Raw genomic sequence first — 16,081 nt, forward strand, 5'->3', positions numbered from 1 at the left:
TTTTTTTTTTGAGAATTTCATTATTATTCTTAATTTTTCTGAATAACTGCATTTCAAACTACAGTCAAACCTCTCTATAATGAAACCCCAAGGGACCAAACAACTCTTCTATAGTAGATAGATTTCTGCTATATATATAGATCACCTACTAGGCTTGTACAGTACCTATAGGTATTCCTTGATTAATGCGAGTAATAAATTTCTCAATGTTACTGCTTATATCAAATTGTACCATACCTCGGTACTTGACCAAACAATCACCATCTGCTAGAATAAATTTTTGGTTAATAACTTTAATTTTTTCATTCATCCATTAAAAAAAAAAAAATACTCTAAGATAAAAATGAGTAACCAATTTAAAAATAAAATAAAACCTTACAACTACCTTCATCAAACAAAATTATACTCAATTCAGTTTGTTGTTTTCCATAAGTGAAAAAAAAAAACTGCATGCAGAACACAATCAGCATGTTTTACAACCATTTCAAATGGATGAAGTGCTTCAACAACACATGTCTGTGACAATCTAACAATTTCTTTATGCAATTTCTCTTCAACAGCTTTTGGGGCTCGTATGTTTTGTATCCTTTAGTTCAAAATTTCCTGAATGAAATTCTCAACACCACATTTGACATATCAAAGTTTAGAAGCATCTTCCCCACATACAGTATAATTATTTTTTACTGTTTGTATAGTGTGATATCCTTTAAAAAACTTAAAAAGCATATATAATATGACCAATGTGCATTTTATCTGCAGACATTTCGATTTGATTTTATTCAAATGAAATGTGATGTAAAAAAGTTTAAAATAAGCTTAAAAACAAAGAATACAAACTCACATCAAAAATAATGTGTTAAATTTTACAACTTATAATTATATTACATATTTATGTTAAGTAAAAATAGCTGTTAATAAAAATATGCAAAAAAACTCTGTTCAAATCCCAATAAAATTACTGTATTACAGTAGTCATATTTTGCTATTCTGTATTGGGTATGTGAATTTTTTGACTTTTATGATTTATATATGCTAGGCTTGTAAACTCCTTGTTAAATTTGTGTTAAATCAGATAAAGATACCAATTTTTTTCGTTATATGACTTGATTTTACTTTCCATTTCTGCATTAGACAGTTTCCGTTGTATACAGGTTAATTTACATTAATTTTTGCAAAAAATTCAAGGGACCAAAGAAATTTTCCGTTAATGACAGGTTTTTGCTATATACAGGTTCCATTGTAGACAGTTTTGACTGTATTTATTAAAATGGAAGTATAATATACATACATACATATTATATATCCACTCTTATAGTAAAATATTTAAAGAAGTGTTCAAGTGTAACTAATTTTATATTTTATTTTATAATTTTTTATGATATTTAAATGGATATATTATTTTTCAATATTTTAGAAAAACAATAATATATTGTTTGTAATATTGTAGAAACTATATCAATAAAGTACTATAATATTCAGCCTTATACTGAAATATATACTCAACATAACATCAATGTAATATTATATGTACTGTACGTACATACTATGTATATTTGAAAGTATGTTTAAAAGCAATCATAACACACTCAACTCCTCATAAAAAATTATTTCAATACAGAACTAGTTCATTTAAAATGGTTTATTTTGCAGAATTCCCAAAAAGTAACTTAGAATCAAATGCTACATTAATTCTTTAATTCTTAGTTTATTATTTAGTTATAAGTTTAAATAGGTAAATAGATAAAAAGTTTCTTAAATTAAAAAATTCTTTTAATTTTTTTCCTAATGAATTCATAAATAAAACTAATTTTATAAAAATTTGTTTTAAATTCTACAGTTCAATAGATACAGAAGAAAAATTTTCATTCATTTCTCAATTTTTAATTATTACAACAATAATCATTGAACTTACTGTCTGCTTCAATAATTTTCAAAGTATTTTATCCTAGTCCATAATTATGCTTAATAAGGAATAATTATGGATTATGATGTTAAATTTAAAACAATTTGAAGTTTATATTGTTTTTCTTGATTTTTATGTACAGATTGATTGCCAGTGACTGCAATGGCTTACACACACTGCCGACTCAGAGCTTGGCATATTGATTTTTTCTATTTCTGAATAATCTTTGAAACAATTTAAAATTTATGCAACTGGCATGATAATCTGTTATAAAAAGTGTAAATAATTATTTTAATGTTTTAGAGATTGATTTCTATTATTATTTACCGAGTGAAACCAATGAATACACAATCATTGTTAAATATTTTATTGTATATTCTGATTACTGCAATAGAAATTTGTATAATTTCTGTAAAATAATTCAGTTTAAGAATGCATTTCATTAATATTGATTGATCATATACAGATATCAACTAAATGCAATATAGTTTTCACAAGCATATTTTCTTTTACAATCTATAACAAATTAAATTCAGTATATAAATATATATAAAATTCACAGTAGTTAATGTTAATAAAGATCACACTATCATTACTTAATAAATTTCTTATGCATACAAAAATTGATCCAAAGGTAAATTTTTATTTTCTTATAACTCCTCCTTATAATCCTGACAACTTTTTTCAGGTTTATTAAATTGAACAATACATAAAAAACAAGATTTATGATTAAAAATTTTTTCAATTTTTAACAAAAACAAGCTTTAAAATGTGAATCCTAATAGATTATTTATATGTTTACCAAAGAAAGAAATCAAAATCCAGACAAAAATGATCACAGAAAAGAACTAAATCTGTCTGTTTTGGATTCATCCAGAATAATGCAGTTACACATTTTTTGAAATTCATTTATATACAATAGGTTAATAACTGTTTAATTAAAACTGAAATTTTAATCATGTAATATTGTCATAATGATTTTACTTCTACAACACTAAGAAAATTTGTATTTCTTTTGCTATTCATAAAATGAAAAAGTAAATGTTATAAAATTTCCTCATTTATATATCATTATCATCACATATCACAAAATAATAGTAATAAGATTATTATTTGTGAAATATTTTTATTTATATTAACATAATAAAATCAATACAAGATTATAAATTTGTCTAATGATATAATTTTTCTATCCAGTTTTTCCACCACTCATGCATCTACTTTTGTGATTTAAATAAAGAGCAAACAAAACATTATTGATTCAATTATTTTGAATTTACAATTAGATTCTTTTCGTGATAGTTTACTACTTTTTAAAAAGTTAATAACTTTCATTTCTTTTGCTTTCTTTATTAAAATAAAATTAATGCTTTTATTCATATAGAATATTTCAACTATAAAGTTAATTATTTCTAACCTTTCAGTTAAAATTATCTCAAAAATTTTTTTATTTTATAATACAAATCAATTAGAGAGCATTTTTTTAAACAAATTTTAATCATTCTTTAAAAAAATCTTTTACCAGTTATTGGTAGTAGTATTTTTTTACACATTAGTTATATAATTTGATTTAAAACATCACCCTAAATATTAAAATATAAAGAATTTAAGGATAATAAAACATACAAAAAGTAAATTTTCATAAATGAAGAAATAAACTGGCATTGTAACAGATATAAATTCATTCTCAGAATCCAAAATACAGAAAAATTAAAATCTGAATTTAATAAATTTATTTACATATAAATAATACACAAACTATTTCTCTGCATAATAAATTATATATAAAACCAATGTCTTCTCCATTTTCTAGCAATATTTATCATCATTGTTAGAGCCATCCTACATCTATAAATTCAATAAATGCAGGTTCATTTCCCATCTGGAACTAAACATGTATTCTATTTTTCTGTCCAATTTCTAATTTTTTTTTTCCAGTTAGAAATTATTTATAGTTTGTAAAATAATTGATTGGTCAATTTCTTCTAACAAAACTGATCAATCAATTCTTTTACTAATGCATTCTTAATTTTTAATTGCGTGTTCAGATTCATTCTATACACTTAATTTATTATTTAAATTTATTATTAATATCTTTTTGGTCCAATAGACAAGCTAAACAGAACAAATTTTAAAAAGTTATTAAAATTCATCATTTCATTTAATTATTATAATTATTATAATTATTATTATTAATATTGAGTAAGCAAAGAAAAACTAACCAGCTTATGTAGATAGAAGCCTATTTTTAATCCAAGTAAAAAATGCATTAGAGAAAATTATTTCATCTTCAGTTCAGACTCAAATATTAAACACAAACTGTAATTGTGAGTGTCATGTTCATTTAAATCACACACTAGAATTTTAAAGAGAGAATTTTAAAAAACTTTTAAATATCAATGCAAATTAATGATGATATTAATAAAATAAAATACTGTTTATAAATTTAAAAATCTAATAGAAACCACAATGAAACTACATATTATAATTTTAAACAAGTTAATGTTTTAAGCTCAAATACACCATACAATCTACACGCATTATTTTTCTTAATAAAGGCATAAAATGTAATCAATATTAACAGGTAAACAAAATCTCTAGAGAAATTAGATTCATCTTGTGTAATTACAACTTTTTATTTGAATTGNAAATTTTATTTAATATAGTATTATCAATACAACTGACACTATATGTTGTTTATCAATCAAGAAATAAATGAGACTCAAAAAATTTTGGTGTGAATTTATTCCAAAATTTATTTATATGTAATATTAGATTTATTTGCATCTAAGAATGAAATTGTTTAATGAGTAAGAAATTGGCAATATTTATCCATTATTATTATTATTATTTAAAATAATATTAGATTGCTAAAAAATAAACTTCTAATTATTCAAAAAATAAATGACAATTTTAAACCATTTTCAACAGATAACTCAACATTTAGGAATCCTACATCTTACTCAAAAATTTTTTAAGTATTGGTTCATCATCTTCAACTTCTGTATTTTTAACAGAAGTTGGAAATTATATTCCCATAAATGATCTTATCACATTCAAGTAATACAAATTACTTTAAATTACCCCCTTGATTACTACAATTAATTCATATTAATCCATTTTACAAAATAATTTCTTTATTTTTTATTTATTTAATCAAAAAATTTATTTAAAACTATATATATTATACCTGTTTTTAACAAGAGATAGTAATATATTCAAGAATAAAATAGTTTTGTAAAATATTTTGGTGAATCTAATTTTATATTATTATTGTTTTTAAGTGTAAAATATTAATTAAATGTTCGTAATTTCATTAGGGGAATTATGCAGGCTTTTGTATATTTTCAACATTTGATAAGTAACTATACTCATACAAAAACAAAAAAAATTTTACTACTGTTCTAATTGTCTGTTTATGATTAATATGGTAGCCATCATAATAAAAAGAGAATTGCTTGACAAAACAAAACTGATCATCATCATAAAAATATTAATAAAGGTTCAAATCTTTATTATATTAAATATTCTTCAATTTAATTCTGTAATGACTTTTATTTGCATGCTTTCATTAATTATATCAATTTTTATTGTTCTACCATTTACATAAGATAACTTTTTTATGCAATATACTCGTATAACAGTGTGTGGTTGTCTGAGTAAACATTTTTATTGATCAAATATACAATTCTAGATTCACTTTCATTCTCAATTTTACTATTTTCAATATATCTTTACAATAAAATATATATCCTTAATCAAAGGTATTTCCATTTGAAAATAACAACAACAATAATAATTCTTTGAACACATTTTTAAGTATTAATAACAGAATATGCTTATTTAATATTAAAAACAATGATAACAATATTACATTTGTATTGATTTCATTAATATAGGCAATTGCTTCTCTGTAAAACAATGAAAAGATGAAAATATGCTATATTTCAAAAATATATTTTTATACCATGCATAAATGTATAAAATTTGTATTTATTCCAAGACTTTTTAAAATATCCAAACATCAAATTTACAAAATGCTTGAAAATTTGACTCAAAAAATATTTGAGACTTTTTTCACACTATTTTTAAAGTTAAAAAATATTTCAAAGAAAAAACAAATAATTACTCCATGCTGTAGAGCAGATTAAAAACAGTCTAAAATTTTTTCATTCTGAGATGGGTTTTAATACAAGTTATCTAAAAATCACAATTTCAAAATATTTTTAAATAAATGAGTAATTTGTTACAAATCTGTCATAACTTTTTAATGTATGTTTTAATCTTTATTAAAAATTTAAATATCATCTTTAACAACACTTAAAATTTTAAAAGAATGAATTGTCATTTACCGAATGATTTGTATAATCTTGGGATTAAATATATTAAGAAAATATTTTTAAAAATTAAGTACATTTAAATTATTGAAAAGCATGAAGAAAAAAAACACCACTATTAGGAAATAAATGAATTTATAAACAAATAAAAATATTTATCTGCTTAACTTAATACTTTAAGTTTATTGATTTAAAAATATAAAAATCAAAATTGGTTTAATTTAAAGAAAAATTTGATATGTATACATACACACACATACACATTCACACAAACACACGTATATGTCTTACAACTGGACATTTCACTCTGAGACAACTAATGCATCAGACAGTATTTCTGGTTGTGAAACTCTAGTTAAAGTGGGAGGGACAAAAGACACACCTGAGTTAACTGTCAGTCCAAGTTAGTCCATGTCATTCTATCCAGCCCATTTTTCACAAAGTAATGGTGAAAACAAAGCAGTGTACAGGTATGTATCTGGCTAAGCTGGCAACATCTATTGATCAGTCATCATAGTCACTAGCAGTGCTCAGCCTGGAAAAATCAATATGTTCTGTCTATTGTGTTTGTAGGGAGGGAAGGTAGATGCTGTTGTGCGATTTTCATTCACTACAGACTATGACTTAATAGATTTTGATGAATGCTATAAGAGATTTTTCTGAACCTTATTCAAATTTCAGTCATATCTAAAAATTAAATATTTCATTACATATTGTATTAATAAACACAAACACTTGTTAAACTGAATAAAACTTTAAATTAATTTAAATTTTACAGATCAATACAATTATTTTTCATATATAATTTATATATAAATATTTAGAAAGTATTTAAAAATATAAATAATTTATATCAGTATTCTTTTATCACCAATTAACTATTTTACGAATAATTTTTGAAAAATTATAATTTACCAAAAAGACTACAATTGAGGCTTAAAAATTTTGCTGATCAAAAATATTTTATTAAAAAAAAAAAGTCCCTTTCAAAATTGAAACTTCACTGACATTTCACTATTCAAAAACATGTATGAATATATAACAAAATAAATTAAATTATAATAAGAATACAATGAATTGTTTTATGTTTTCCCCCTTCTTATTTTAACATATTTCTGTTAATGGAAAATTTTTTATATATTAAAATTTTCACCAGCATGAAATGGATAAATTAATTCTAAATAATACCCTTTTTTTAATCAACAAAGATGAGAAAGATTACAATAAAAATTGCATTTTAAATATAAATTCCTACTTAATATTTTAAATTTAATAAATATTTTCAAACCATGAAATAAAATCATCATATTAATAATAGACTATATTACATCAAAATCAATATATTAAATTTCCTAATCCATAACTAGATTTGTAAAATTAATAAAAACAATCAATATAGGAATAAATTTATATTTACTTACAATATGAATTTTAATGAAATAAATATCTACTTCAACTTTTTAAAATTCTATTTGTCTTAATAAATCTTATTTAAAAGATTGATCATTTTTGCAACTTTAAGATTTTGTTTACATTTTATTCAATAAAATTTTATTTAATATAGTATTATCAATACAACTGACACTATATGTTGTTTATCAATCAAGAAATAAATGAGACTCAAAAAATTTTGGTGTGAATTTATTCCAAAATTTATTTATATGTAATATTAGATTTATTTGCATCTAAGAATGAAATTGTTTAATGAGTAAGAAATTGGCAATATTTATCCATTATTATTATTATTATTTAAAATAATATTAGATTGCTAAAAAATAAACTTCTAATTATTCAAAAAATAAATGACAATTTTAAACCATTTTCAACAGATAACTCAACATTTAGGAATCCTACATCTTACTCAAAAATTTTTTAAGTATTGGTTCATCATCTTCAACTTCTGTATTTTTAACAGAAGTTGGAAATTATATTCCCATAAATGATCTTATCACATTCAAGTAATACAAATTACTTTAAATTACCCCCTTGATTACTACAATTAATTCATATTAATCCATTTTACAAAATAATTTCTTTATTTTTTATTTATTTAATCAAAAAATTTATTTAAAACTATATATATTATACCTGTTTTTAACAAGAGATAGTAATATATTCAAGAATAAAATAGTTTTGTAAAATATTTTGGTGAATCTAATTTTATATTATTATTGTTTTTAAGTGTAAAATATTAATTAAATGTTCGTAATTTCATTAGGGGAATTATGCAGGCTTTTGTATATTTTCAACATTTGATAAGTAACTATACTCATACAAAAACAAAAAAAATTTTACTACTGTTCTAATTGTCTGTTTATGATTAATATGGTAGCCATCATAATAAAAAGAGAATTGCTTGACAAAACAAAACTGATTTTCTTATTTTGAAATCAGTTTCATGATGATAATATTTTGTAAATACTGTAATGTAACTTTTTAATAATAGAAATAAATATAAAATAAATTTAAAATTCAAAGCGTAATTACTTTACAAACTTTGCTTTTTAATATATTATAATTGCAACTATAAATAAAATGAGATAAACAAAAAATAATCAATGAGATTTTATAATCATAAATTTTATAATACAGTATTTTAAATACAAATATATCCGCAATCATGTTTCTTCAAAATATTTTAAATGTACAAAATAATGATTTTTTGATTGATCACTGAATAAAAATCTATACCAACAAGGTTTTAGTAGTATTGATTTCCAAAGTAATATATAAATTATTTAAATTAAAAAAAAACAACAATTATAATAGCAAATTTTGGATGAATATCAATATATATAATTAAAAGAATTTTAATTATGATAATAAGAACTTTAATAACTTAAAAAAATTTGAATAATTTTTATTGAAAAAAAAATAAATTTTCCAGAAATTTTTCATTCTAATAATTTGAATTTGTTTATTTTTTTTAAATAAACAAATAACAGAAAATCAGATTCTTATTGGGCAGCAATTTGAAAAAATTGTAGACCTATAAATTCCCACTGTTGTCTGTCCACCCATCTTTCCTTATTCTCAAGAACGGAGTTAGATAGATGAAAGACAAGGCCAGACTTTAGGGGCAGGAGGCCCCAATTAACTATGTGTGAACTTCTAATGTGTTATTTCAATTCAAAAATCTTCCTCTAAAAGGTGTTAGATAGGTGACTGCACAACTGTTGTTAAAGGAAAAGTATGATGTACAGGGGCAAGACACTACTAATTTCAGGTGGAGAGCATATATTTTAAATTAAACGAATTTAAAATATAAAAAATTGCAGCCTGGCATTGTGCCAATGTCACAATAAATAATTGCTCATATATAATAATATTTATATGTATTTAAAAACGAAAATGAAAAATATTGTTACATTTATTACTCTCACTTTGTCTAGCAGTAGCAACAATCTTGAATGTAACTTTGATCTAAAGTTACATTTGTTGCTATTGCTAAACAAAGTCAGAGTAATAAATGTAACAATATTTGTATTTTTCGTTTTTAAATGAATCTACTCTGAATCTACATTCTGAAATTTCTGCTTGACAAAACCAAAATAATAAAAGAAAAACCACACACAATTTTTGCTTTGTTTGAACTTAATTTTTTCAAATAATTTATAAGATACATAATATCTTAGTAATACCAAACTATCTGCTGGATCTTTAACAGGCTGTAGTAAAGCTAATTAAGAAATAGATATAAAGCAATTTGGCTATTTGGATACAGTTAAGCCAGCCTAGCCAAATTGTATGTTTATTAATTAGCCTTACTACAGCCAATTAAAAATCTGATAGATCATTTGATATAATTTAAAGTATAAAACTACACTGTTTCAAATCTGTAATCAACTTAAACAATGTACAAGATGGCAATACAGTCAAACCTCAAATTCATTCCTAAAAGTTGTTCAAAAACCAATTTGTTTCAGTTTGAGAACAAATTGGTAAACAACAATATAAAATAATAATACAAACAACAACAGAAAAAACAATATAAAATGGATTAATTTGTTCCTGACCCCAAAAACAAAGCCTTATTTTTTTTTACATATTTTAGCTGTATTTCATGCATAAAAATGCCTACACTTGCAATATAATAATATATTATCTACTTAACATAATAAAATCAATACAAGATTATAAATTTGTCTAATGATATAATTTTTCTATCCAGTTTTTCCACCACTCATGCATCTACTTTTGTGATTTAAATAAAGAGCAAACAAAACATTATTGATTCAATTATTTTGAATTTACAATTAGATTCTTTTCGTGATAGTTTACTACTTTTTAAAAAGTTAATAACTTTCATTTCTTTTGCTTTCTTTATTAAAATAAAATTAATGCTTTTATTCATATAGAATATTTCAACTATAAAGTTAATTATTTCTAACCTTTCAGTTAAAATTATCTCAAAAATTTTTTTATTTTATAATACAAATCAATTAGAGAGCATTTTTTTAAACAAATTTTAATCATTCTTTAAAAAAATCTTTTACCAGTTATTGGTAGTAGTATTTTTTTACACATTAGTTATATAATTTGATTTAAAACATCACCCTAAATATTAAAATATAAAGAATTTAAGGATAATAAAACATACAAAAAGTAAATTTTCATAAATGAAGAAATAAACTGGCATTGTAACAGATATAAATTCATTCTCAGAATCCAAAATACAGAAAAATTAAAATCTGAATTTAATAAATTTATTTACATATAAATAATACACAAACTATTTCTCTGCATAATAAATTATATATAAAACCAATGTCTTCTCCATTTTCTAGCAATATTTATCATCATTGTTAGAGCCATCCTACATCTATAAATTCAATAAATGCAGGTTCATTTCCCATCTGGAACTAAACATGTATTCTATTTTTCTGTCCAATTTCTAATTTTTTTTTTTCCAGTTAGAAATTATTTATAGTTTGTAAAATAATTGATTGGTCAATTTCTTCTAACAAAACTGATCAATCAATTCTTTTACTAATGCATTCTTAATTTTTAATTGCGTGTTCAGATTCATTCTATACACTTAATTTATTATTTAAATTTATTATTAATATCTTTTTGGTCCAATAGACAAGCTAAACAGAACAAATTTTAAAAAGTTATTAAAATTCATCATTTCATTTAATTATTATAATTATTATTATTAATATTGAGTAAGCAAAGAAAAACTAACCAGCTTATGTAGATAGAAGCCTATTTTTAATCCAAGTAAAAAATGCATTAGAGAAAATTATTTCATCTTCAGTTCAGACTCAAATATTAAACACAAACTGTAATTGTGAGTGTCATGTTCATTTAAATCACACACTAGAATTTTAAAGAGAGAATTTTAAAAAACTTTTAAATATCAATGCAAATTAATGATGATATTAATAAAATAAAATACTGTTTATAAATTTAAAAATCTAATAGAAACCACAATGAAACTACATATTATAATTTTAAACAAGTTAATGTTTTAAGCTCAAATACACCATACAATCTACACGCATTATTTTTCTTAATAAAGGCATAAAATGTAATCAATATTAACAGGTAAACAAAATCTCTAGAGAAATTAGATTCATCTTGTGTAATTACAACTTTTTATTTGAATTGGACACGAATTCAATCACAACAAAGATTTACAAATTAATAAATTTTACAAAACAATTGAATGTATCATACAAAAATTGATCCANTGTCGTTGATGTCTTTAATAAATTGCTGCAATTTTGGTTTTTCCTTCCATACGATAAAAACATCGTCTACATACCTTGCATATAACACGATTTGCATTTCGTACTTTGGTATGATGGTGTTCTCTAATGTTCTCAACACCATTTCGCATAATGTACCTGCTATTGGGCTTCCCATAGCCACACCTTTCTGCTGCGCATATGTGACCCCTTTAAAGTAAATATCGACGAATACGTGGACAGATGCGTCAGCTCTAGTATCTGTTTCCTCTTTTTTTCTGTGTTATTGATTTTGCTTAATAAGAAATCCCTTAAGTGGCAAAAACAAGGCTCTAGTTTTATGGACGGATATAGCGCTTTAAAATCCAATACTGTCATATATCTTCCTTCTTGTTTTTTCATATTTTCCATTTTATGGAGCAGCTCTAGCGAATTTTTTATGCTGTATTTGTGCGTGGGTAAATGTGTGTTAACAAAGCTTTTGACTAATCTTTCTAGTAGTATTTGTAGGCGAATATCCTTTATAGATAAAGGATATTCGCCTACAAATACTACTAGATAAAGGATATTCGCCTACAATACTACTAGAAAGATTAGTCAAAAGCTTTGTTAACACACATTTACCCACGCACAAATACAGCATAAAAAATTCGCTAGAGCTGCTCCATAAAATGGAAAATATGAAAAAACAAGAAGGAAGATATATGACAGTATTGGATTTTAAAGCGCTATATCCGTCCATAAAACTAGAGCCTTGTTTTTGCCACTTAAGGGATTTCTTATTAAGCAAAATCAATAACACAGAAAAAAAGAGGAAACAGATACTAGAGCTGACGCATCTGTCCACGTATTCGTCGATATTTACTTTAAAGGGGTCACATATGCGCAGCAGAAAGGTGTGGCTATGGGAAGCCCAATAGCAGGTACATTATGCGAAATGGTGTTGAGAACATTAGAGAACACCATCATACCAAAGTACGAAATGCAAATCGTGTTATATGCAAGGTATGTAGACGATGTTTTTATCGTATGGAAGGAAAAACCAAAATTGCAGCAATTTATTAAAGACATCAACGAAAACAAATTCGGCCTAGAAATTGAGCTGGAGCAAGAGAACGACAAAACTGTGCATTTTCTGGATTTAACAATACAATTAGACAGAGGAGATATAATTACAAAGATTTACAGAAAACCTACATACAACCCATTATTTATACCCTGGAATTCACACGACCCAGCAGCATATAAACTCGCAGCATTTAGGGCGCTCATAGCAAGAGCTCACACGCACTGTAGCAAAATGCAAGACAGAAATGAAGAGCTGCATTACATCAAAAATATAGCAAGGCAATTTGGGGTTAACATTAAGCCTCTAACCAACAAAACCACCAACAAAACAACAACAGACAGCAAAGAGAGGAACGTAAGAAATAATAGAGAAGAGTTTACTATATTAGAATACAGAGCTCAGTTAAATAATATATATAAAAGAATCGGAGCAGCAACGAACAGGAAAATAATTTACAAAAGGAATTCAACAGTGTATCAAATGTTAAGAACAGACAAAGACGAGATAGACGGTAACCTTCTTCCCGGGGTATACAGAATTCCAATAACAGATACAAGACGGCAAAAAGAGCTATTTTATATTGGGGCTACAAGAAGATCGCTCAAAGAAAGGATTATAGAGCATAAAAGAAACATAAGGAATGAGCAGCCAGCCACAGCGCTAGCGACATACATCCTAGCAGACCCTACAGACGTCACAGCTGAGTGGGATAAGGCAAAGTTAATACAAAAAATTCATGAAATACGGCATCTAAAATACGCAGAGGCGTGGCATATTTGTAAAAGTAATCAAGAAGGAACAGCAATTAACTTTAGAGAAGCAAGTAGAATATCGGAAGCGTGGAGAGCAAGCTTAATATAACGGAGCGAAGTAATAATCAGCAAGATGGCATTTATTGGTCACGAGTGTCGGATTATAGTTAGCACGTTTAAGTATGTTATGTGCATATATGTATGGTTGATTATCTTAATGGTTTGTATTTTATTTTATGGCATGTAGTTTTAACGGTAAACAAATCCACGAGTCTGTGCAATAAGAATTTTTTAAATACGCGTTCCAAAACGCAGTTATCGTTTATACAAATTAGCCAGTATTCGATTGCAGTTAGTTCGATTGTAATTTGTTCTTGAAAAAGGGCATTAAAGATGTCCGAAAACGTTTGAATTGGGATAATAAATTTGGCTGTATTGTAAAGGTTTTAGAGTTGTATTATTTGTTGATATATACAGTCTAAGAAGAAAGATACATATTAATATAAATTAAACAATGTTTTCTTTGTCATCACTAAAAGCACTATTAACCGAGATCATTTTCTTTTTGGCAAGATATCCTTATCCTCTGAGCATTTTCCTGCATTATCTTCAGATCCATGCTCTACCTTTTGAAAAAAATATGCTATTTTAGATTGCTTGCTTTTAGTTAAAAAATCTTTATAAATTTCCTTATATGGTGCTAAGCTCTTATGAAGAATAAAGCAAGTTTGGAATAAGGGAAAAATATCTGGCAACATCAAAATCAGAAGCATTGAGATCTGGCAACATGAAACAAGTTTCAAGAAGGGCCACATGTATCAACAGAAGGTGGGAAAAGAAAATTTACATACTTAAGTACTAATAGTTCATGAAAATAATAATTTTCATGAACTATTAGCACTTAAGTGAAAATTTATTACATTTCATGTTGTACGAGGGTTTTACCCAATTCTCGAACCGTGTTAGAGTGAATCCGTGCTATAGAAGTGCCATGTTATACGGGGTTACCTGTAATTAATTTTGATTTTATTTTTTGTTTCAGTTTTGGTGTAAAAACCAGAGTTTTAATTATTATTTTTAGTTTTAATTAACTGTCCACCTAGTATTAATAAACATTAATATTACAATATACTGTATTATTATATTAATAAATTTTTATTATTTAATTTGACTTAAGCACCTTTAGACATAGATTTGTGGATGACATTATTTATATTACACAAATTTCAATTAACATAGTTATTTATTTATTAATTTGATTTCAATTGCAACACTTGCTGAAAAACAGTAGTAATATCTTACTCACAAGCACAATGAAATATAATTTGAATAACTACATTATTGATGGTTCATATTGTAACTTCTAATGACACGAGATCTCAGCACCATTAAGTTTTGAATTGGTAGTCCCATCATCAATTGGTCAGGCTGTCGACTTTCTTTAAAAACAGAAGTATAGAAAGTTGATCATCTGTGAATGGCTCTTGCCAAGCAGCTTGTTCGGCAACAGAGTTATTATACAGCAACTGCGGCAAATGTAAAGTTCATATTTTTGTTCATTAACTGAATTGTTCATAAACAGAGGCGTTTAAAACCCAAGGTTTAACCGCATTTAAAAGACACTATAATTTCAAATCAAAAACATTGTTTTAAATATACAAAATAATTTCATGCTAAATCTATTTAGTTTATGATAAAAAAAATTGCAAAAGTTCTTATCATACAGCACAATTATTCCAAATTTCATACCTTCTGTATTTTAAAATAATGTAAAATTAATCTCTGTATTATATTTTTACATTTTTTTCTATTTCTCGCGGAACACTTGTAAATACCTGATCAGGGATCTGTGTCAATTATTTTTATTCTCCCTTAAAACAAGACATTACTTCTTTTAATTCATTTTCTTTAGCTCTGGTTATATTAAACATTCTGAATACTGAATTTACCAATTAATCTACTCTGTGTCCTTTATCATGATCTCATCAACATTGTGGCCTTTTACATCAATCAACTATTAGCAATCTACTTTAAATATAATTTAATATCCTTAACAATTCTGAACATCAACTTCCTACCTATGTTAAATCCGTCTTGAAATTATCAAAACCTTTCACTCCATAATTCTTAGACTGCTGGCTCAAACACTTGTAGGTGACTTTGATACTAACAACCAGTGGTGATATTCGAAATATTTAACAAAGGGTTCGCTAACAGAAAATTTTTCCTTAACAATTTTTTTTTCGCTCAAATGGTGCATCGGAAGGCTCTAGTTTAGTAGTGTTACAGAGTATAATATGTATATTTCAATACATTTTTTAAAAGAA

General features: G+C 24.9%; 1 protein-coding gene across 6 annotated transcripts in view; it reads right to left on the reverse strand.

Moving 5' to 3' along the window:
- LOC111638867 (cysteine/serine-rich nuclear protein 3-like) overlaps positions 1-16,081 on the reverse strand; it is a 95,490-nt gene that overhangs the window by 28,687 nt on the left and 50,722 nt on the right. For 2 of the 6 annotated variants that reach the window (XM_023384636.1, XM_023384637.1), the window contains 2 exons: positions 6,623-6,927; positions 4,126-4,259 (listed from right to left, as the gene is read on the reverse strand). The exons of 3 other annotated variants lie outside the window; for them this stretch is intronic. In XM_023384636.1, the coding sequence (XP_023240404.1) occupies positions 4,126-4,173 (48 nt within the window). In that variant the 5' untranslated portion in view covers positions 4,174-4,259; positions 6,623-6,927. Of the gene's footprint in view, positions 1-4,125; positions 4,260-6,622; positions 6,928-16,081 lie in introns of those variants that run through there. One more of the 6 variants, XM_023384640.1, reaches the window with a different exon arrangement.

The sequence above is a fragment of the Centruroides sculpturatus genome, unplaced genomic scaffold (assembly GCF_000671375.1).
Source record: "Centruroides sculpturatus isolate CEXI.00-Female unplaced genomic scaffold, Cexi_2.0 scaffold1276, whole genome shotgun sequence".
Classification (NCBI taxonomy): domain Eukaryota; kingdom Metazoa; phylum Arthropoda; class Arachnida; order Scorpiones; family Buthidae; genus Centruroides; species Centruroides sculpturatus.